Source organism: Lactuca virosa, chromosome 7 (assembly GCF_052849685.1).
Source record: "Lactuca virosa cultivar CGN04683 chromosome 7, Lactuca_virosa_CGN04683_v6, whole genome shotgun sequence".
Classification (NCBI taxonomy): Eukaryota; Viridiplantae; Streptophyta; class Magnoliopsida; order Asterales; family Asteraceae; genus Lactuca; species Lactuca virosa.
In genome coordinates, this window is record NC_136432.1 from 8,318,281 (window position 1) to 8,340,125 (window position 21,845).

The following is a 21,845-nucleotide window of genomic DNA, read 5'->3' on the forward strand; positions in this document are numbered from 1 at the left end:
AAAACATGAATTTTTGAAATTTTTTTTTCAGTTTTTTGCAGATTTTTTAAAAAATAGTATTTTTCAGTTTTTTTTTAAAATAGTATTTTTCAGTTTTTTTTTAAAAAAAATGCAGATTTTTTAGTTTTTTATAGAAAACATGAATTTTTGAAAAAACAATTGAAAAAATATTTTTTTTAAAAAAAACTGCATTTTTTTAAAAACATTTAAAAATCAATAAAAAAACTGGAATATTTAAAAAATACTATATTTTTTTAACCAAAAAAATCAACATTTTTGGTATATTTATGCATATTTTTACAAATGCATATATGCATATTTCATATACTATAATATTTGTAAGAAAATCATAAGAAAACTCATTTTATTTACTAATCTATAAACACAATACAATAAGTATTTTATTCGATACAATATAAAATATAAAAACAAAAAAATGCTACAAAATTTCAAAGCATTTTCATGTCTTCATGTCAATATTTCCATATTTTCTTCAATTTATCATTTTCCACCTCTTCAATATTCACCACAATTTCTTCCAAATCTACAAGAAAATTAAAAATAATCTGATTGATGCAAAAACTGTCACAAAAATACATATATGATTTACATGTGAATTGTAACGCCCCATTCCTGGTACGTGTTTAACGTATTAAATGTCTTTTATGAAGAGCTACTCGGCGAGTTGTAGCCCTAACTCGCCGAGTAGATGTCGAGTAGGACGCGAGTTCTAAGTGATCTACTCGGCGAGTCCACGCCTGGACTCGACGAGTAGACCAGTCAGGAGGAAACCCTAATCCTTAGGGTTTGCACCCTATTTAAACGTCCTTATAGCCCATCCCAGCCTCCATCACCTTCAGAACGTCTCTCCCTGTAAACCTTAGCCCACCATTATTAAGTTTGAGTGAGTTTTTCCTAATTAGTGTGTTTTGTGTGCATTTTGGTGTTGAAGAAGAGAAGGAAGGAGAGAAGGTCCAAAGGAAAGGAAGGAGACCCAGATTCTAGGCCTCATTTGCTTCATATTCTGGTAATAAAGTCATTACCTTGCTTATTCCTCCATTAAACCCTCTTTATGCTTGCTTATGCCTCTTTTGGAAGCTTTTTACAATATAAACTAGAGATTTGAGCTCTTCTTGTGATGGAGACTATAGATCTGATTACCATTGAGCTCCAGGGGCTCAAAGTAGCTACCTTTATGCAATCTTGGCCTTGTTCCAAACCCTAAGTGCTTGTATTTGATGAGTTTGGGTATTTTAGCCTCATACCCTTGTGCATGCACGTAAAGTTGGAAACTTTACGTGTAAAACCAGTCCTAGAAGTTCAGATCTATGTTTTGGAAGCACTGGAATCGATTAGAATCGACTGAGTAGTAATAGCATGTTGGGAACTCGGCGAGTTGTTCTTCAACTCGGGGAGTTGTTCTTCAGACTCGGCGAGTTGTTCTTCAACTCGGCGAGTCGGATGAAGTTAGACTCGATGAATGTGTCGAAGAAGAACTCGTCGGGTCTTCGCCAAACTCGACGAGTAGAAGCTAGCAAAGGTCTTGAACAGATGGAAGGGACTCGGCGAGTTGGCGGCCCAACTCGGCGAGTCCGGTCAACTGGAAGTTGACTTTGACCAGGAAGTTGACTTTGACCAGGGGTAAAATAGTCATTTTACCCTGAGAGTAGTTATCAGTATTTGATTCAGTGTTTATGGGATTTGTAGCCTGGGAGTTCCGGAGCAGCAGTCAGACAGTCTCAGGTTTAGCACCTCAGCCGCCAGCGTTACGAGGTGAGTTTCCTTCCAGTAGGAACGGGTCTACGGCCACAATGCCGGCCCGTTTAGTTAGCAGTAGTTCCAGATTTCGGTCTGATGCAGTAGTTCAGTGTGCTTGATGTCTTTGTGATTCAAGCATGAATTTGTGATTATGTGTTCCGGAATTCGGTCTGATGCAGTGTGCAGTATATGTGTTTATGCCAGTAGTTGTGATTATGTTATGCTATGTTCAGTCAGTTCCGGATTTCGGTCCGATGCAGTTTTCGGACTTCGGTCCGATGCAGAGGGCAAGGCCCTGGTTAGTTCCGGACTTCGGTCCGATGCAGTTTCCGGACTTCGGTTCGATGCAGAGGGCAAGGCCCTGGTTAGTTCCGGACTTCGGTCCGATGCAGTTTCCGGACTTCGGTCCGATGCAGTGGGCAAGGCCCAGTAGTTGCTTATATGTTATTGTATGGTATGTGGTAGTTTGGGGGAGCTCACTAAGCTTTGTGCTTACAGTTTCAGTTTTTGTTTCAGGTACTTCCGCAAGTAAAGGGAAGAGCTCGGGATGATGGCATCGCACACACCACAGCTTCAGTTTTAGTCCTGGGAGTTTGATCAGTTTATTTTGATATGAGACGATACAGTTTGATACAGTTTTATTACGATATTTTTCTATGGTTTGAGATATTTGACGTACGATTTCTATGATATGATATTCAGTGCATGATTTTAATTATTAATTAAACGAAAATTTGTAGGTCGTATTTTGGGATGTTTCATGAATCACATGTAATTCATATGTGAATCACATGTAATTCATATGTGATTTACATGTGAATCACATGTAATTCATATGTGATTTACATGTGAATCACATGTAATTCATATGTGAATTACATGTGATTTACATGCGAATCACATGTAATTCATATGTGAATCACATGTAATTCATATGTGATTTACATGTGAATCACATGTAATTCATATATGAATTTCATGTAAATCACATGTAATTCATATGTGATTTACATGTGAATCACATGTAATTCATATGTGATTTATATGTGATTTACATGTGTGTTACATGTGATTCATATGTGATTTACATGTGAATCGCATGTAATTCATATGTGAATCACATGTAATTCATATGTGAATCACATGTAATTCATATGTGAATCACATGTAATTCATATGTGAATCACAAGTGAATCACCAAGTTAGTATGTGAAAAAATATGTATATGTATAGATACCAAGTTAGTAAACAACTATGTGAAAAAAATATGTACATGTATAGATACCAAGTTAGTACCTATATACCTGCACATTCCAGGTTGTTTATTGGTTCTGGAGATAGTATTGCATTTGGAGCTGGGGTGATTTCTATTTCTGGAGCCTACCATAAAACAATGTTATTTTGAAAAAATATTTTTCAAACAAATAATCAAAAACAAATTAAATAATACTATATACCTGCATATTGCCTCTGTTGATAAAAGTTCAGATGCTGAAATGTCATTTGTAACAGATTTCTAGGATTAGTATCAAATCAAATAATATTAAATGGTTCTAAAAGAAACTTTAACAAATACAGGACAAAATCAAGGTAAAAGATCCAAATCAAACCTAGATATATACAATAAACCACCTTCAAAATCAAATAAGAACCAATATCACTAGCATATAGACAAAAAAGAATATATCAAACAATAAAATTGTATTTCAAAACATCAAAATCAGGAATCAAATTGTTAGAGACACATGAAAGAAGAAACCTGTTGGTAAGAGCGAGTATCCCAAGCCCTGACAGTGTCATCAGACGAGCTTATAAGGTTCATCAAAGCTGAGTGAATGCCCACATTTTGTACACTGTATTCACCTCGATTAGACCGATGAAGGAACAATATATTAGTTCAAATCTAGACAAAATCGTGGATGTGCAGAGGTTGTACATTATGATATGGAAATTGTACCATTCAACTCTTTTTGAATCAATGAAGGATGAAATGCAATGAGGGGTGACTTGAAGCAAGAGTAAAGAAAATTACATCACAATTATGGATACAATGATAATCAGAAAGTCCAAGAAAATCATTGATGTGGAGTTAATAAAGTAAGAACAATTTTAACTGATGACTTTATCAAATTAGGGTGCACAACTGTAGCTCTAGCAACAAAACCACCCATAGAGTGGCCAACTAATATGACATTATTAGGCAAACTACCAAATTCAAAAGCACCTTCTTTTTCCAACTTTCTTTTCAAATCCAACATGGCAATTTTAGGAAGAGAAGCTGCATCATCAATGGCTGCTGTTGAAGGTCAACAACAAAAAATTACACTTCAGAGATTAATTTCCATGGTATTATTATTACTATTAACTATTAACTATTAATAACACTATAATTCTCAAATTCGCAACTAATATGACACTAAATAAAAACAAGCTTAACCACAAAATTGAGATGGAATAATATTAGTTACCTCTGACCGATGAATGTTTCAAGAAAACCGAATCCTTGAATGCTAAATCGCACCTTCATATTGTTGATAATTGCCACAATGAAGCCTGGATTGTTCGATGATTTTAGATTTTACATCAATCAAAGCATGTTTTTGCATCATAACTCTAAGACAAAAAAAATTCAATTCAAACAAGAACATAATCAGAATAGGTAATTCTGAAGTGTAAAATCATATATATACTAATGGCGGAATTAAAATAAAATGAAAAATTAGAACCTGTGTTGTGCGAATATCCGTACATTGGAACGAATTCCATTGTCAACCACTAGAGTTCATTTTGTTAATCTCCTCTTCCAGATCTGATCGGAAACAAGTTCGATCGATGGAGACGGAACGGAGGCGATGAGGAAGGCGATCAACTGATGGGGTGATGATTGTCGGAGGGGACCATGGATTCTTAACGGTGATTAGTTCAGAGATGCACATCATACATTTCGTTTTAGTGATCCACGGATGCCTAGCTCGGAGATGCACAACGCACATTTTGTTGATCCAATTTGGATCTGGAAAGGCACCTTTACTACCTTCTTGATTTCATTAATGGCGGATCATGTAACCTGATGATTTTAGGGTTACGATTTTGTGTATGAACAGAACTAAGATCAATGTGGTGGAGACGATGGTGATTTTAAGGGAAGATCGGCAGACTCGATGATTGAAACCGATGGTGATTGAGGTCGATCTAGGGCAGATGGGTGAATCAGTGAAGAAGACGACGTGAGTGAGAGAGAGAGAGAGAGAGAGAGAGAGAAAGAAAGAGAGAGAGAGAGAGAGAGAGAGAGAGAGAGAGAGAGACGCAAATGAGATATTTAATCTGGGGAATTAAAAGAGATATTTGATTCCTAAAATGCCCCTGATTCATTTTAAAAACATACCGCCCTGTCTTATTTTGTCTATGTATTTACAAAAATGCCACAATGCATCTTGGCCATCCTTTTGTTTTATCCAACGCTCCACTTTTAGTTCTCAAGTTCTCGGGAAACTATGAGTTCTCAAATGATCCTTCCTCTCTCTCTCTCTCTCTCTATATATATATATATATATATATATATATATATATATATATATATATATATATTCCATCTTCCCGTTACATTAAATCGTTTAACCACGAACATAATCACATTTTTCATTTTTCTCATCCCACGCCTTTTTTATTCAAATGATTCAAATACAGGAAACTAATAAAAAAACAATTAAAAAAATATGAAACTAGTAATTAAAATATCATTTCATTAATAAAAAAAACTACAAGCTTAAATAAATACTAATAGTTAAAAGCAGGGCCGGTTCTGAGGATTCAAATGTCCATGACGAGATGGATAAAAAAGGCTCTTAGGCCTTAAGGTGTAACAAATTAACTTACATAAACTAATATTTTTATTAAAATGACGATAAATTTTATAGCAATAAACAAAGCAAAATCATAGTATTTTAATGAGTAATTACATATCCTAACAGCTAACCGACGATCCGTGAAGCTGTCCTAGCATTCTTTATTGCAAATTGGTTGATCAACTCTTCATAGTCTATACTCTCTAAGATTTCGTTCTCGATAGATATCATTGCCAAACCGCTAAGTCTTTCTTGTGTCATTGTGGAGCGTAAGTAAGATTTCACAAACTTCAATTTTGAAAAACTCTTTTCTGCAGATGCAACCGTTATTGGAATAGTCAACAATATTCTATATGCAATACTTGCATTTGGGTAATAATCAAGCTCTTTCAAAAACTTCAAAACATCTATAGGGTTGCTAAATTCATTGGTTTCCAATGTCTCAAATAATTTCAACTCCGTATAAAGTTCCTCGGCATCAATATCCGATCTTTCTTCAAACTTGAGTGCTTTTTCAAGATGATGACAATACGACTTAAGATCTTTATCTTCAATTCCCCTTAAATTATGTGGAAATAAAAAACCAAATACTTTGTCATACTCTTTGAATTATTCAAATCTTGTCTCAAGAGAAGAAATAGCTTGATCAACAATGAATAAGAAATAATTGACTCTAAAATTCTCTTCAGGTGTAAATGAAACTTCTTCGCTAGTTGAACTCTTATCAAACCTTCTTTTCCTTTCAATCAAACGCTTTTGTGGAAATATTGGATCAATACCCAATTCAATAGCAATCTCCTTAGCTTCAACAATCGCTTTTGAAAAACCAGTTTCTCTATAATTCTTGAAGTACCCAATCAATTTGTTTATTTCTGTAATAGCATTATCAAGATGCATATCCTTTGATTGTAACTTCTTACTCACAATATTCACATGGTTTAGTACTTCATACCAAATAACAGCTGATACCAAAAATTCAGAGTCACCAAGTTCTTTTTCTACTAGTGAGGTTGCTTCACTTGCAATTGCAGCCTCATTATCTTTTTCTCCAACTTGAAGTAAAGCTTCCCGTACATCCACAAGTTGAAGTTTAATAGCCTTTACACTATTAACCCGACTTTCCCAACGAGTTCGACACAATGACTTAAGACTCCAAGCTTTAACATTATCTTTCAAAATTTCCCACCTCTTAGTAGAATTTGCAAAGATAGTATAAATGCGTTGAATGAATCCAAAAAAGTTTTTTCCTTTAACACACTTGTTAGCCATATCACATAACGTTAGATTAAGAGAATGGCAACCACAAGGAGTGTAAAATGCTCTAGGATTTATATCTAAAAATCTCTTTTGCTCTCCTTGGTGTTTTCCTTTCATGTTTGCTCCATTATCATAGCCTTGACCACGCATATCATCAATTTCAAGACCAAGAGACTTTAACTCCTCAAGTGTAATATCAAATAGTCCTTTTCCAGAGGTATCATCAACATTCAAAAAACCTAAAAAGGACTCCTCGACAGTAACCGAATTATATGATAACGTTAAATACCTCACTATTATAGTCATCTGCTCATGGTGACTTGAATCGGGAGTACAATCAAGTATGATTGAGTATTACTTTGCTTCCTTTATCTTCTTGATAAGTTCTTTTTTAATTTCTTGAGCTAGCAAATATATTAGTTCGTTTTGGATTAAGTGGCCAAGATAATGCACATGAAGCCCATCACTTGTGATCCGCCACACATGCTCTTTGATAACCGGGTCAAACTCTTCCAACATTTCAATGACACCCAAAAAATTTCCGTTACCTATTAAATACAATTAACAAATAAGAAGTGAAATCAGTCATAATAATTAACAAAAAAGTATTTTGTGGAATTAGAACAAAAAAATTACAATTTATAGTTACCTTTTTTATACAACTTTTCATTGGATCCACGAAATGCTAAATTATATTTAGCAAGAAACTTCACTACTGCAATGATTCTCAAAAGGACTTGTTTCCAGTAATCTCGTTCTTTATTGAATTGATCGTATTGAACTTTATCAATTGTTTCATTCAAGTTCAATCTTTTACGCATATCAAACCACTTATTCTTATTTGTAAGATGATTCAATGAAATTTCGTGTTCTTTAACCCTAGTGGTAACATGGTGCCAATCTGCATAACCTTCACCATCCAATTTACCTTTTGAAATCCCTTTTCTAAACACTTTACAACAGAAACAAAATACTGTATCTAGCTCTTTTGAATATACTAGTCATTCTCTATCACCCTTCTCCAAATTTGGTAAAGCTCTTGTATATAAAGCTGCAGAAAACCGACTATCAAATTTATCGTAGGGACCATACATAATACTATTATCTCTTTTAGGGCCTTTCTGGACCAAAAGTTTAATCTCCTAAGAATTAAGTTTTTCCCACCTTCTTGGATCATATATATCAACAAGTTCTTTAACGGGCTCTTGCTTTTCTGCCTCTTATACTTCTATATGCTCTTGCTCTTCCACATGCTCTTCAATGTGCTCTTCAACATGCTCTTCAATAGGTTGTCTATGGATAAACTTATCTAGAGCAGCGGCGTCAGCCTTCTCTTTTCTTCATCTAGTTTTTTTTATTTTTTTATTTTTATTTATTTATTTATTTATTTTACGTTTTTGACTACCGGATGGTTGTTTAGACTTCATCTCTACAATTTTACAAACATAAACATAATTTGATTCTTTAAACACTATGGTTTCTGAATTCCAAATTTCTGATAAACAATTATAAAATAAACATAATCTCATAATTTAATTTCTGTTTCTAATAATCTAATTCAAAATCATTCATTGATTTCATTCAACATTGTGAATCATTCAATCAGATTTCAATATGATAATATGACATAATGACAATACGACATAGTGATAAACAATTAAAAATTCATGAATCACATTCAAGAATCTGAAAATTAAACAGTTTATCTAAACAATTACACAAGAATCTGAAAATTTGATAATACATTCAACTTATTCAAGTATGCAATTGAATTGAGAATTATAATTTACAAACTCATAATCCTTAATTCCTTATTCCCCTTTCCTTAATTTCTCATAATCTATTACATTAGCAGGACCAAGAATCAAGAATGAAGAATCATTGTCATTGATAAATTGATAACAGGAATAGGAATACAAGATAAATCATGAATGGATAATTGTCTAATACTCTAATTGTCTAAGACTCTAATAGTGATCGACCCTCACCTAGAAAGTAGAAATTGTTGTATCGATATTCAATGGAGGATGGACGATGATTCGATGAATGATAATTGTTGATTGTTGCACGCTGTGTGCCTGTGTCGATGTCGTTGGCCTGATGGATGATGCACTGCCCTTTCGTTTCCCTGCTCTGATTCCACGATTGCTGCAATCGACTTTTTTTTTTTTAAGGAAAACGAGCAAGATGAATCGATGATGTATTAATTGAATGATCGATCGCTGATGATGTATTAATTGACGCTGATTTCCGAATCTGAAATTTCAATGGTGTTGGATTGCTTGGGGCTGACGGATATACTAGAAAAAAAAATTTTGGGCCCCTAAAATTTTTGGGCCCTATTCCATTGCCCCTATGACACCTACCTTAATCCGGACCTATTTTAGTAAATGTACATTGGGAATTGAGTGCTTATATATTAGTTTTGATCGTATGAACCCGTATCTTTACTTTTGTTTCGGTTTGAACCGGACTTTTTCAACTTGTGCGAATTGAATACATTTGAAATTTTGTAAGATGCAAGAATGTAATTGTCGTGAAGATTGATAGAGAGTTGGTTAATGGTGTGGAAAAATAACAAGATTGGTTTCATATTTTATAGAACATTTTTAAAATAATTAAAAATTTTGGCCAAAAGCTCCACACACATGCCATGAATCGGGGTCTTGATCACAGGGTGTGGATGCTGGTATCGCCTCGACGTCTCCTGTTCTAAGCTCTTCCAAAAAAACATATTGTCCAACATTATTATGATTACATCTACACGAATGGTCCCTATGGTTTAGGGTAATTTATACGTTTGGTCCCTAATTTATTTTTTTAACTTGGAAGGTCCATATTGTTTGTTTTTGTTACGTGTTCGGTCCCTGTCTAACCTAAAAGACTACTTTGCCCTTGTTTTTTAATTTATTTAAATAAGTACACCCTAACCCCAACCCCTCACCTTATCTTACCTACCCCACTATTTTTCCCTATTTAAATAATAGTCTTTTTAGGTAAAACAGAGACTAAGCGCATAACAAAAACAAATAGTAGAGACCAATCGTGTAACAAAAAAACAAACAGTATGGACCAAACGTATAACAAAAACAAATAATGGGACCTTAAGTTAAAAAAAGAAATTAGGGACCAAACATGTAAATTACCCAAACCATAGGGACCATTCGTGTAAGTTTTCCGTACCTCATTTTATAGCATTAATACTTACAAAAAAAAGTTAAAATGACATTATGGTTTGTAATAATGAACGATACCATATAAATATAAAAATACAAATGCAAAAATAACTATTTTACTTGATAGTTCTGAAACCATCCATTCTTATAAAAATTATTAGTCGATCACGTTATATCTTTTACTATTTACATATAGAATGATTTTTATTACACAAATTAGAAAATACATTTCAAGTTGTTAGCAAAATACGTAAGCAAATTGATAATGATTTTTTACACAAATTAGATAAAGTTTTTATGGTTGCTAATTGGGATAGAAATCCACCAAAGAATTTATATGGTGATTGTTATACTCAACATTATCCTTTTCTAGCAAATGCCTCCTTTGGCGACAATTGGTTTAAAAATAATAATTTCAACTGATTTATTTATTAATTTGTAGACGTGTATTATATTTTATCTATAATGATTTATATACGTAAGAATGTAAGAACGTAAGATCAAAAAATAATCTATTTAAGTGGGCCAAACAAATTTAGAACCACTTAAAAATGTATGCAATCCTTTTAAATTATCTTAGCCAAAAAGTTATTGTTAAAGTAGGACTTGGAATCTGACAGTCTGAATAGATAAGCCGATCCGAAACAAAGCGGAAAAACTTGAGTTGCGAAATCAACATGATATATGTTTGACGAAGGCCGAGGGTCGTTAAGACCAAAGTTGTATACGATAGTTGTTAGGATTTTCGGTTATACATATTCGTAGTTAAGGTTTCCAATTTATCAAGTGAAACAATTGAATAATACAAGATGTCTCTAATTCATACTTGTGGACGTAGGTCAAATCTCTTTAACCAAACCATGCAAATTCTTATGCAGTGTTTTCTTGCTTTTCTTTGATTTCGCATAACAATTATGTTGTCATTGGAATGTAGTTTTTTATAACAATTTATATTTAAGAACTTAAATATTTACTATTATACAAATAGTGTTTTAGAGCCAAACCATTTCGGTCTGTACAAAAAACTTAAACATTTCGACTTGTTATTCAACTGGCTTTTTTGCAACATCCAGAATAAAAAAAAACAAATGATGCATAATACTAACATACAAGTTAGTGTTATGTAATATATTGGTTAGCGGTGTATTTTATAATTATTTTCTTTGAAGATTTTAGCGATTATATTATGTCAGAATACTTTCCTCATCGAAAATAGGTTATAATGTATGAATATATATATATATATATATATATATATATATATATATTGATGAATACATATCTAATGGGCCTGCACACAAACTATAATAATGGGCTATACATGAATACAAACATGTATACTAACACCCCCCCCCCTCCCGACGCAGTTTCAACAGGAATATAGATATTTAAACTGGAACGAAAGTCTGAGAAAAGTGATGAAGGAAGTCCTTTGGTGAAGATGTTGCTATATTGAGCAGACGATGGTACATACATGAATTTGGCCCCTGGCAACTTGGTCACAGACAAAATGAAATGTCGATCTCTATGTGTTTTGTTCGTTGATGATTAATCAGATTTGCAAACATGTACACAACATTGATGTTTCCACAGTAAACGGTTGTCGCTTTGGTTGTTGGGCAACATAGCTCACAAAGAAGATTACAAATCCAGCTTGTTTCTGCGACTGAATTGGCTACGTCTTGATATTTGGCCTCTGCACTGGAACGAGAGAGAACACCTTGGCGTTTGGAGAACCAAGAGATGAGGTTATCACCGAGGAAGACACAATACCCGGATGTGGAGCGACGAGTGGTGGGGCATCCCCCCAGTCTGTGTCAGAGTAGGCAACAAGGTTAGCAGTGGGGGATATGTGAATCTGAAGACCATGATCAATAGTGCCCCTGGTGTACCGAAGAATACGCTTAAGAGCATGAAGGTGTTGCTTTCGAGGGCCATGTATATGAAGACATATCTGTTGGACTGCAAATGTAATTTCAGGTCTAGTAAAGGTCAAATACTAAAGAGCACCAACAAGACTGTGATATAGAGTGGGATCCGCTACAGGAGGTCCTGATGACTGAAGTTTGTGAAGAGGTTCAGCAGGAGTGTGACATGGATTACAATTTAATATTTTTGCTCGTTTCAAGATGTCAATGGCGTACTTTCTTTGAGAGAGAAAGAGACCCATGTCTGATCGAACTGCAAATATACCAAGAAAGTAGTTAAGTGGCCCGAGATTAGTCATGGAGAATTCGTGACTTAGATGACTAATAATCTGCTGAAGAAGTGGTGTGGTAGAAGCTGTCTGAATGATGTCATCTACATATAAAAGAAGATATGTTGTAGCTGATGCAGTTTGGATGATGAAGAGAGGGATCTATACGAATTTTGCTGAAAACCGATGTTGGTGGCATGTTGGGCAAAGCGATCATTCCATGCCCCGTGGGCTTGTTTGAGACCATACAGAGATTTCTGAAGTAAGCACACATGATCAGGTCGAGATGGATCACAAAAACCAGGAGGTTGATGCATGTAGACCGTTTGCTTAAGATAACCATGAAGGAAGGTGTTCTTTACATCAAGTTGGTGAATGGTCTATTTACGGGAAATAACCAGGCTAAGAACAATCTGAATTTTTTCCGGATTAACAACCAGGTTGAATGTCTCATCACAATCCACTCTTGGCAGCAGGCTACGTCCATTTTCTACAAGTCTAGCTTTGTAGCGAGAAAGAGTACCATCTGCATGAAACTTGTGACGATAAAGCCACATAGACCGAATAATATTGACCCCTTGAGGTCGTGGTACAGGCTGCTAAGTATCGTTAGTCTTAAGAGTATTAAATTCATTATTCATGATTTTTTGCCAATTAGGGTCCTATAAAAGCTTGTAAGTGAGACCGAGGGACGGGGGAGATAACTGATGTATGGAGATTAAGGCGTTGAATGGGTTTATGAATTCCGCTTTTAGCATGAGTGTTCATGTGATGAGTAAGTGGAGGAATAACAGGTTCGTGAGTATAACATCCAAATTTCCAAACCAAAATTTTCATTTTAAATTCATATAAAAACATTAATCATAATAACCATCTCAAGAAATTCACCAATTTCAAATATAGATCATCATCAAAATATTAGAGTGTCCCAAAATATCCGGAATAATAAACTGCACGCGAATGTGTATAATCAAGCATTCTCCTTCCTGTGATCCTCAAAAGTACATGAAACACATTTAATAAACAACATTAAGCAGGAAACTTAGTGAGTTCCCCAAAATACCACATACAACACAACATAAAATAAACAGTTATGGGTTATCAGCAACCCTGGAGACTACCCGAAGTCTCAGTGGGCAAAAAAAACGCCTTGTGGGTTATCAGCAATCATGGAGACTACCTGAAGTCTCAACACACACACAGTAACACATATCACAGTAATAACACATAAACCCAGCTGGTCATCACATACATAAATATATTCTACCATACATGTAAGAATAGTGAGGAGACTCACCTTGCATAGATGACTAACAAAACTCACACCCGAACTGTCGGAACTAGACTCCGGTTAATAATTACACCAATTTACCCTAATTAATAATTAAGGTAATTGTCCATACTCCACTAATCCCAAACCAAGTATAATCCATATTTAGGGCAAAAGACCATTTTTACCCTAATCAACCCATGGTCGTATGCGCGACATACATAACTCTACGTTGGGCGTAGAGCACTTGGCTGAGAAGGAATGGGTTCACAACTAGCTACACTGGGCCTAGTCAGGAGTACGCTTGTCGTACGCGACTGATCCCAAAGCTTCATTTTTAAGGTCTTAATCTTTAAGATACTTACTCCAACTTCAGATCTGATCCTAAAAAGACGTCCTAATCCATAAAGTCTATGACTTTATGCCTTTGCATGGCTAAAGAGAGCTTAATCCCAAAACCCTAACATTTCACTTCACTAAAATCTCCATAACTCATGCATGGAAGAAAGGAAAGGACCAAGCTAACATTTTTATGACTCTAAGCACCCTAAAATGCCTGAAAGGACAACTCATATGCTATGGATTATTCCATACTCACAAAGATCAAGATTTTGGGAAAAAAATGAACTTAAATCCAAGTCTAAACAAGATCTATCAAAACAATCTCCAATGTTTGAACTTTATACCTTCAAAATGTGAACATAGAGATGTAGATTTTGGATCCAAAGGCTTGAATACACCACCACTTCTTGAATGGCCTTCCTTCACCACCAAGAACACTCAAGGATCACTCTCAAGGTTCAAATCTAAGTAACAAGGGCTAGGGTTTCGACTTTAGGGTTTAGAGGGATGGAGGTTGGTCATGAGAAGGTCCAAGAGGGATTATGATGCTTAAATAGGGTCACAACCCAACAAATTAGGGTTTAGGGAATGCACGAGTACGCCCGGCGTACTCACATGTACGCCCAACGTACTCTACCTATGACCCACCACAGGCATGCTGACTTACGCCCGACGTACAACCTTGTACGCCCATCGTACAACCTTGTACACCCATCGTAAGGACGTCATTTGCAACAGTTTTATAACATAAAGGACTAGAATGAGAAATACATGATATCGGGTGTTACAGTGAGGAACCGTGTTAGAGGAGGGAGATGAGGATAAGGGAGAGACCGTAGATTGGTCAAAGGGAGATGAAGATGAAGAAGGATGGGAGCTGGGTGGAGTAGGTGTGGTGGAGATGGGGTTTTGATACGGTTGGAGGTAATCATTAAATTTGAATGATGATGATGATGTGGGAATGGTGTCAAGAAAATCATAGATGGTGGTGCGTTGGGTGTGACAGCTTTGAAAGAAAATATGGTTTCGTAAAAAATGACGTGAAGGGATATAATGATTTTGCGAGAGGATATATGTCACACCCCAAACCAAGGATGGCGGAAACGTCCGGGGGTGGAGGACTTCATGTATAGTATCACAACAACGAGTATAATAGTGCTTAAAGTAAGTACAACCATCATAAATATAATTGAAAAGGTTACATCATGGAATAAGTTTACATGTTTCAAAATCAATTACATTATGATGACAAAATGAAACGTTTGACGATTTATCGTCCCATCCTCAAAATGCTGTTGGTTTTCCTGTTTCACTGATTTCCTGAGAATACAAGTAGTTTTGAAAAAGTGTCAACAATTAAGTTGGTGAGTTCATAAGAATTTTGTTTGAGAAGGAAACCGTTTTCCTTGAAAAAGCGACAGAGTATGTTTCCAGAAAATCCAATATTTTCTTTATTAAGTGAAATGAATGCTTCTATGTTATGCGATAATGAACCCTAGAAAGACCCATAGATTCCTTCTATAATCGCCTAGTGTATATAAGTTATATAAAATTTAAGTTAAATAAACCGTTGAATATAATGGATCTGCCCTAGGTCCACAACCAAACAAGGAACAGGAGATGAGGCGGGCCCACCAACTCTAAGTCGATTGTAACTAAATTCTTATATAACTCTTATCATATACACTTAACAATTATAGCTGAAGTCTAACAGTTCTAGCTTTATGTAGTTTTAAATTGAAATATGTTCCAAAGAAAATCCTATATTTTCCTTATAAAAGTTAGGTAGTTCTAAATCCCAGGACCGAAAATAAACAAGTATTTTCCATACTTAAAGATATAAAAGCGATTTTAAATCGGCATAAAACCCTTTTTAAAGTTAGGTGGTCCTAAATCCCAGGACCGAAAACAAGTATTTTTCCATACTTAAAGTATTTCCTGTGAGTTAAATCGACATAACTCGCTAATTTAAAAGTAAGAACCCGTAAATCTTATGATTTGTTAATACCACATGTGAGCTATTATAACCATGCTAAGACTAGTTTAGATGGCCTCGTAACACGACGTTCTTCAGGCGTCACACATTAAATGACACTTGTCACCACAGACCTGCCGGCCTAGCTGTTGCATGCAGCTCAGGTGTGGGTTTGTCAAACCCAATATAGATCTATACACAACTATCACGTTCTCCCTACAAGAGACTCTGGTTATAATTTACAGGACTTTTTGATTTTGTTACCATGAAGGTAACACGAAGCGAATGACTCACAAATTTATTCATTAACAGATTTACGTGAACTTAACTGAAAACCTTTGGTAAATGAGTTTGAAATGTAAATGATACATAAACTATACCTATTATAGTTTATCCAAAACGTTTGTACTGAAAAAGAACTCTTTTATGAAAATACATTAGTGCTATGAATCCATAAACTATGCTTATTATAGTTATTTATATGTGTTTCGAAATAAATGAAAAGTCTTATCATGAATGACTAAATTTCAGTTTATGATGATAAACTAACAAGAAATTACATTCAATATTTAGAACTTATTGTTATACACTTTGCTCAACATAATACAAAGTGTTATGAAAGTTATAAGCTGTTAACTAGTTTTTAGGCTTTCTGCACTGTTTTAGAAAAATCATAGAAAAATCATACGAAGTCGAAAACTGAATCCGTAAATTCTGAGAGTTCATAAAATGTGTCTAGTTTATTCATAATTTTTATTATCATTTTTAGAAGTCTTTAACTTGTGTGAAAATGTTCATATTCACAGACTGGTCCGAATTTGTTTCTGAAATGATAGGCAGTTTTGTAAAAATCACCATAAATCGTAGAAAAATCGTATGGTGATGTGCAAGTAGTCATTTTAAAGGTATGAACCTGAACTATTTGCACCTAATACAGTTTTGAAAACTAAAATGTTTAAGTTGACCATAACAGTCCGTGAATGGAGTTGAACTTTTCTGATGACGGCTGTTAAATGAGTTTAGTTGTGTTCTTGGTGTTTTAACTTGTATTCCCCCCCTTAAAACTTAAGAAAAACATGAAAAGATAGGGGTATGAATTCACCTTGAGTGATTTCAGTAGATGGATGATGAAGTAAGGAAGTGTTCAACTCAAGAACACTTAGATGATGCTTGAAGATTTCAAAGATCTAACAACAAATATGACGATATTTGTGTAAGGAACTCATGATTTGAGTGAAGAAGCGTAATAACCATACAAAAGATGATGATACTTACCAAATGAAGAAGAAAAGTCTTGGAAAAAGCCTTGGAAATCTCGGAATTGAAAGAGAGAAGTTGAGAGAAAAGTGTTTGCTCTTTGGGTGGAAATGAGAGAAATGAGTGAGAATGAGGAGAGAGGGTGAGTTTTCCAGCTCTTAGGACGTGGGGATGGCTGGAGATTGATGGAAAAGTACAAGGATGTGACTAGGTATGGTGGGGAGGGGTGTGGGTTGGTCATAGAGTGAGTATGGGTGGTTGCTTGTGTCATAAATCAAAGATAAGTCAACACACCACCCCCTTGTACTTCACCCACTAAATCTTGGATATGATTGGCACTAAAAACGTGGGGATTAATGACATATGGGGCTTTAATTGTTAAAATAAAGTTTTTGGTGAAAATCCCGCGTTAAAATGATGAAAAACGGGCCTAAAATGAACTCGTAGTCGAAAACCGGGAAAATAAGCTAATTCTGCGAGGCTTCTCGCATGGGGGACCGAAGGTGCGAGGGTTCGGCCCTTGGAGGGTGGGACCGAACTTCGGTTATGTGGCTAGGACCGAAATGGGGCGAAGGCGAAGCGTCAGAAGCGAAGGCGAAAGGAGGTTCGGTCCGAAGTAGGTTTCAGGTTCGGTTCAAGGAGGTTTCGGGTTCGGTTCAAGGAGGTTTCGGGTCTCAGTAGGTTCGGTCCCTATAGGGGACCTTCAGTCCTAAGAGGGTTCGCTCCTTAGTGGGTGGTTTCGGTTCCTTAAGGCTATTTTACTCGTTTTTACCTCGTTTTAAGCGATTTTTGACCCGATTAAGGGTCGGGATGACCCGAATAATTATAAAAAGTTAAATGAACTTTTGAGAGAGATTTGGGAGAGATTTGACATTCTTGGAGAGATTTCTCATACAGAGAGAGATTTGGGAGAGATTTCATATTCTTGGAGAGATTTCTCATACCGAGAGAGATTTGGGAGAGATTTGACATTCTTGGAGAGATTTCTCATACAGAGAGAGATTTCACATTCTTGGAGAGATTTCTCATACCGAGAGAGATTTGGGAGAGATTTCACATTCTTGGAGAGATTTCTCATACCGAGAGAGATTTGGGAGAGATTTGACATTCTTGGAGAGATTTCTCATACAGAGAGAGATTTGGGAGAGATTTGACATTCTTGGAGAGATTTCTCATACAGAGAGAGATTTGGGAGAGATTTCATATTCTTGGAGAGATTTCTCATACAGAGAGAGATTTGGGAGAGATTTCACATTCTTGGAGAGATTTCTCATACCGAGAGAGATTTGGGAGAGATTTCACATTCTTGGAGAGATTTCTCATACCGAGAGAGATTTGGGAGAGATTTCAAATAGAGAGAGATAGAGTGAAAGAGTTTGAGGGAGATTTCGTTTGCGACCTCTTTGAGTGTTCGGCTTCGTAACGCAAGGTTCTTACACTCTGTTAAGCCTCGTTATAAATGTTATACGCTCTTGAGGGGTATGGAATAATGGTTTATCGAGTAGATTCATTACTTGTCCTGATTAGGGTTTAGAATTTCCGAACACGTGAAAACTCTAAGTGGTACTTTATATTAAGATTGCGAGTTGTTCAATAAGAAATATAATGGAAACCCTAATGTACAAGGGTGAGATGAGTTGACCGGCTTGACTTGTTGACTTTAGTTGACTTTGACTTGGCCAAAAATTGACGGTTGTCACAATATATCAATACATCAATAGTCATGGTTATTGGAGGGGTAACCAAGGAAAACACAAGGAGATGTGCGAGGAGATAGTTTATGAGGGGTAGTGAGATGGGGGTAACACAAAGAGCCAAACACACGGAGGTGAGTATATGTGGGGTGAGTTTGGAAGAGGCGGAAGTGGGTTGTGTCATTTTGAATTGAGGTGGATGGCAGAATGTTTGGCAAATGGATGGGCATATGAAGAGCTTCCACCTAATAGGTAGGAGGCATATGAGCTTGGAATATTAAGGAACAAATAGAGTTATTGATTGTGTGTAACATTCGTTCAGATTCACCATTTTGTTGAGAGGTGTGGGGGCATGAGAAATGGAATTAAATGCCTTGATTTGAAAAATGATCAATGAATTGCTTGTTATCAAATTGACTGCCACTATCACATTGGAATGCTTTTATGCTTTTACCAAATTGGTTTTTGATATATTTTGAGAATAAAAGAAATTTAGCAAACACATCGGATTTTTGTTTGAGTGGGTAGACCCAAGGATAATGAGAGTAGTGGTTAAGAAATATAACATAGTAACACACACCACTAATGCTAGCAATAGGTGATGTCCATACATCCGAGTGAACAATATCAAACATGTTGGAAATAATATTTTTTGACACATCAAACAGAATTTTAACATGTTTGCCAAGTTGACATGAGTGACAAGTACCATCAAATATTGTCTTATTATAAGAAATAAATTTATTTGAAATTAAAGATTATAAATCTTTATTGCCGGGATGACCAAGACGTTGGTGCCAAAAAGAGCGGCTTGCGGAAACGTGGCCTTGAGGTGTGGAAGGAAGAACCGGGTAGAGTGGGCCGTCACTATCACATCAGATTAAGGGTTGCTTGGTCCTGTAATCCTTGACAGTAAAATCAAATTCATCAAATTCAATAGTTGATTTGTTTTGACGAGTGGATTTACGAACCAAAATAAGATTTTTAATGATGTTGGGTGTAATAAGAATATTATGAAGGTGTAGTGGGCGATGAGAGTTATGTAAAGGAAATAACGAATGTTCGATCTTAGTTACAGAAATGGGGGACCCGTTACCGACTAAAACCGAATGATAATAGCCATTATGACTAAGAGTTTCAAGCATACCTTTATTTGCGTGCACATGATTGGTAGCTCCCATGTTTATTATCCATTCGTTTGTTGGGTCGTGAAGTGACATTGATGAAAACATTTGCGGGATGGAGGTGTGTTGTTGATTTCTGAACCATTCCCAAGAAGGGGGAACATTTTCTGTGATTTTCAGACTTGTTGAATTTTCTAAATTCCCCGAAATATGTCCTGAAAAAGTTGTTTGGCCTGTTGAATAGTGTTGAGGAGGTGGGCCAAGAAGCCCTTGCTGTTGGCGTTGATTTCTGTTGGGCCATGGGAGCCGATGGGCATGTTGGACCATTGTTGTTGGACTGGAGGCGGAAAGAAGACCCATCCATATGGCTGGGCTGATTGAGACGCAGAAAGAGCAGGCATGGGAGGTTGTTGTCGTTGTTCGCTATTGTTGTTGCCATGATTTCGCTGCTGTCGGCGGTCCTTTTGGGGCTGCTAGTGGCAGTCATTCTGGGTATTATTATGGTGCTAATCTGAAGCCAAGGAGGCATGAAGAATCACTGGTGGTGAAGAGTTTTCGAAATGTGATGTAGTGGTCATGTTTTGTGGGTGATTGAGATGAGTTTCTTCCAAAGCAAGAATGGAACAAGTTTCGGAAAACGTGGGAAATGGGATGCGATGGTGGAGCATAATAACAATGTTGTAAAACAGAGAGGAGAGGCCATTGATGGTGTGAATCACTAGATGTTTGTCGGATATTTTGGAGGTAGCATCAAAATTTTCAAGTAAGTCGGCGATGGTTTGAATCTTGGAACAATAAGCATACACCGATAAATCACCCACAAAGATAGATCAAATTTCACTTTTAATTTGCATGATACAAGAGTCTTTATTATCTCGAAAGAGCTTTTCAATTTTCAACCATATTTTACAAGCCAGAACATTAGGTTTGATGATTGTGTTGACAAGATTTTGAGACATTGTCAACCATATTTTACAATTTTCACAAGCGATATTTTACAATTTTACAATTTTCAATTTTCAACCATATTTTACAAGAGCTTTTCAATTTTAAACGAATAATATAAAATCAATTCTTTCGGTGTCTCCTTTCTCCGATTATGAGCACGAAAAAAAGTCTTATTCCTAAAGTTTCATAATACCCATCACATAGTCATTATGATAGCCTCCAACACCAAACACTTACAACTTGAAGGTTGAAGGGTATCAATCCAAGTGGTAACAACCTCCACCCAAATTGAATTTTGAATTTGAAGATCACACCATCTCCCAATCCAAGACCAATGATCGGTTCAACTTCACAAGCGATAAAAACATGAGTTATATCTTCTGGATATTCTATACATAAAGTTTAAAGTCTTGAAGGAACATCAATATCCTAACCAATTAAGTTGTCATTAATTGGTTATCTATTCAACTGATATCTCCAATAGAAAATATTCCTTTTTCTAGGCAAGAAACTGTTCCGCCTAGTAACAATGACACCGTGTGGCAGCAAAGCATCATCAAGGGATTTCCTCACTTCATTGATCATGAAAGTATCAACATTGCCAAAATTCTATATCCATAAAGGATGAAAAAAATCAATCAAAGACATCATTTCTATTTTCTACCATTTGAACTTTTTTAACTCCACCCAAAATACCAGACCGCAATAAAATTACTAACCATTTAAACATCCGTAGGTTGATAATATAATTAATTGATTATACTATCACAATAAAATTATTAACCAAAACACAAATTACGACTTAAATGGACCCCGAAATATTAAAACTCAAAATATAGACCACAAGTAAAATCATTATTTCCAAAATGAGGCTTATTTTTCATTTTGTATTATATAATGAAAGAATTGTAATAGGATTTGATTTAGTATTTTTTATTTGAAAATAGAAAATCAAATGAATAGTCTATATGTAAGGGGAAACCATTTTGGTAATATATATAT

General features: G+C 35.6%; 2 protein-coding genes across 2 annotated transcripts; both read right to left on the reverse strand.

Moving 5' to 3' along the window:
• Positions 1–3,833: 3,833 nt before the first annotated feature.
• Positions 3,834–7,166, reverse strand: LOC145126374 (uncharacterized). Its single transcript, XM_079061752.1, has 3 exons — positions 6,334–7,166; positions 5,735–6,162; positions 3,834–4,054 (listed from the first exon to the last, which is right to left on the reverse strand). The coding sequence occupies exons 1-3, from the start codon at positions 7,164–7,166 to the stop codon at positions 3,834–3,836; spliced, it is 1,482 nt and encodes a 493-aa protein (XP_078917878.1).
• A 48-nt stretch (positions 7,167–7,214) lies between these two features.
• Positions 7,215–7,954, reverse strand: LOC145126375 (uncharacterized). Its single transcript, XM_079061753.1, has 3 exons — positions 7,876–7,954; positions 7,510–7,812; positions 7,215–7,408 (listed from the first exon to the last, which is right to left on the reverse strand). Exons 1-3 carry the CDS (start codon positions 7,952–7,954, stop codon positions 7,215–7,217), a joined length of 576 nt encoding a protein of 191 aa, XP_078917879.1.
• Positions 7,955–21,845: the final 13,891 nt, after the last annotated feature.

Coding starts and splice junctions, on each gene's coding strand:
- LOC145126374 (XM_079061752.1), bottom strand. CDS start 7,166: ATGACTATAATAGTGAGGTATTTAACGTTATCATATAATTCGGTTACT. Junction 6,163..6,333: donor TTGATTGAAAGGAAAAGAAG/GTTTGATAAGAG, acceptor ACATAATTTAAG/GGGAATTGAAGATAAAGATC. Junction 4,055..5,734: donor GACAGCTTCACGGATCGTCG/GTTAGCTGTTAG, acceptor GACCTTCAACAG/CAGCCATTGATGATGCAGCT.
- LOC145126375 (XM_079061753.1), bottom strand. CDS start 7,954: ATGTATGGTCCCTACGATAAATTTGATAGTCGGTTTTCTGCAGCTTTA. Junction 7,813..7,875: donor TTTACCAAATTTGGAGAAGG/GTGATAGAGAAT, acceptor TCTGTTGTAAAG/TGTTTAGAAAAGGGATTTCA. Junction 7,409..7,509: donor TGAAAAGTTGTATAAAAAAG/GTAACTATAAAT, acceptor TGTATTTAATAG/GTAACGGAAATTTTTTGGGT.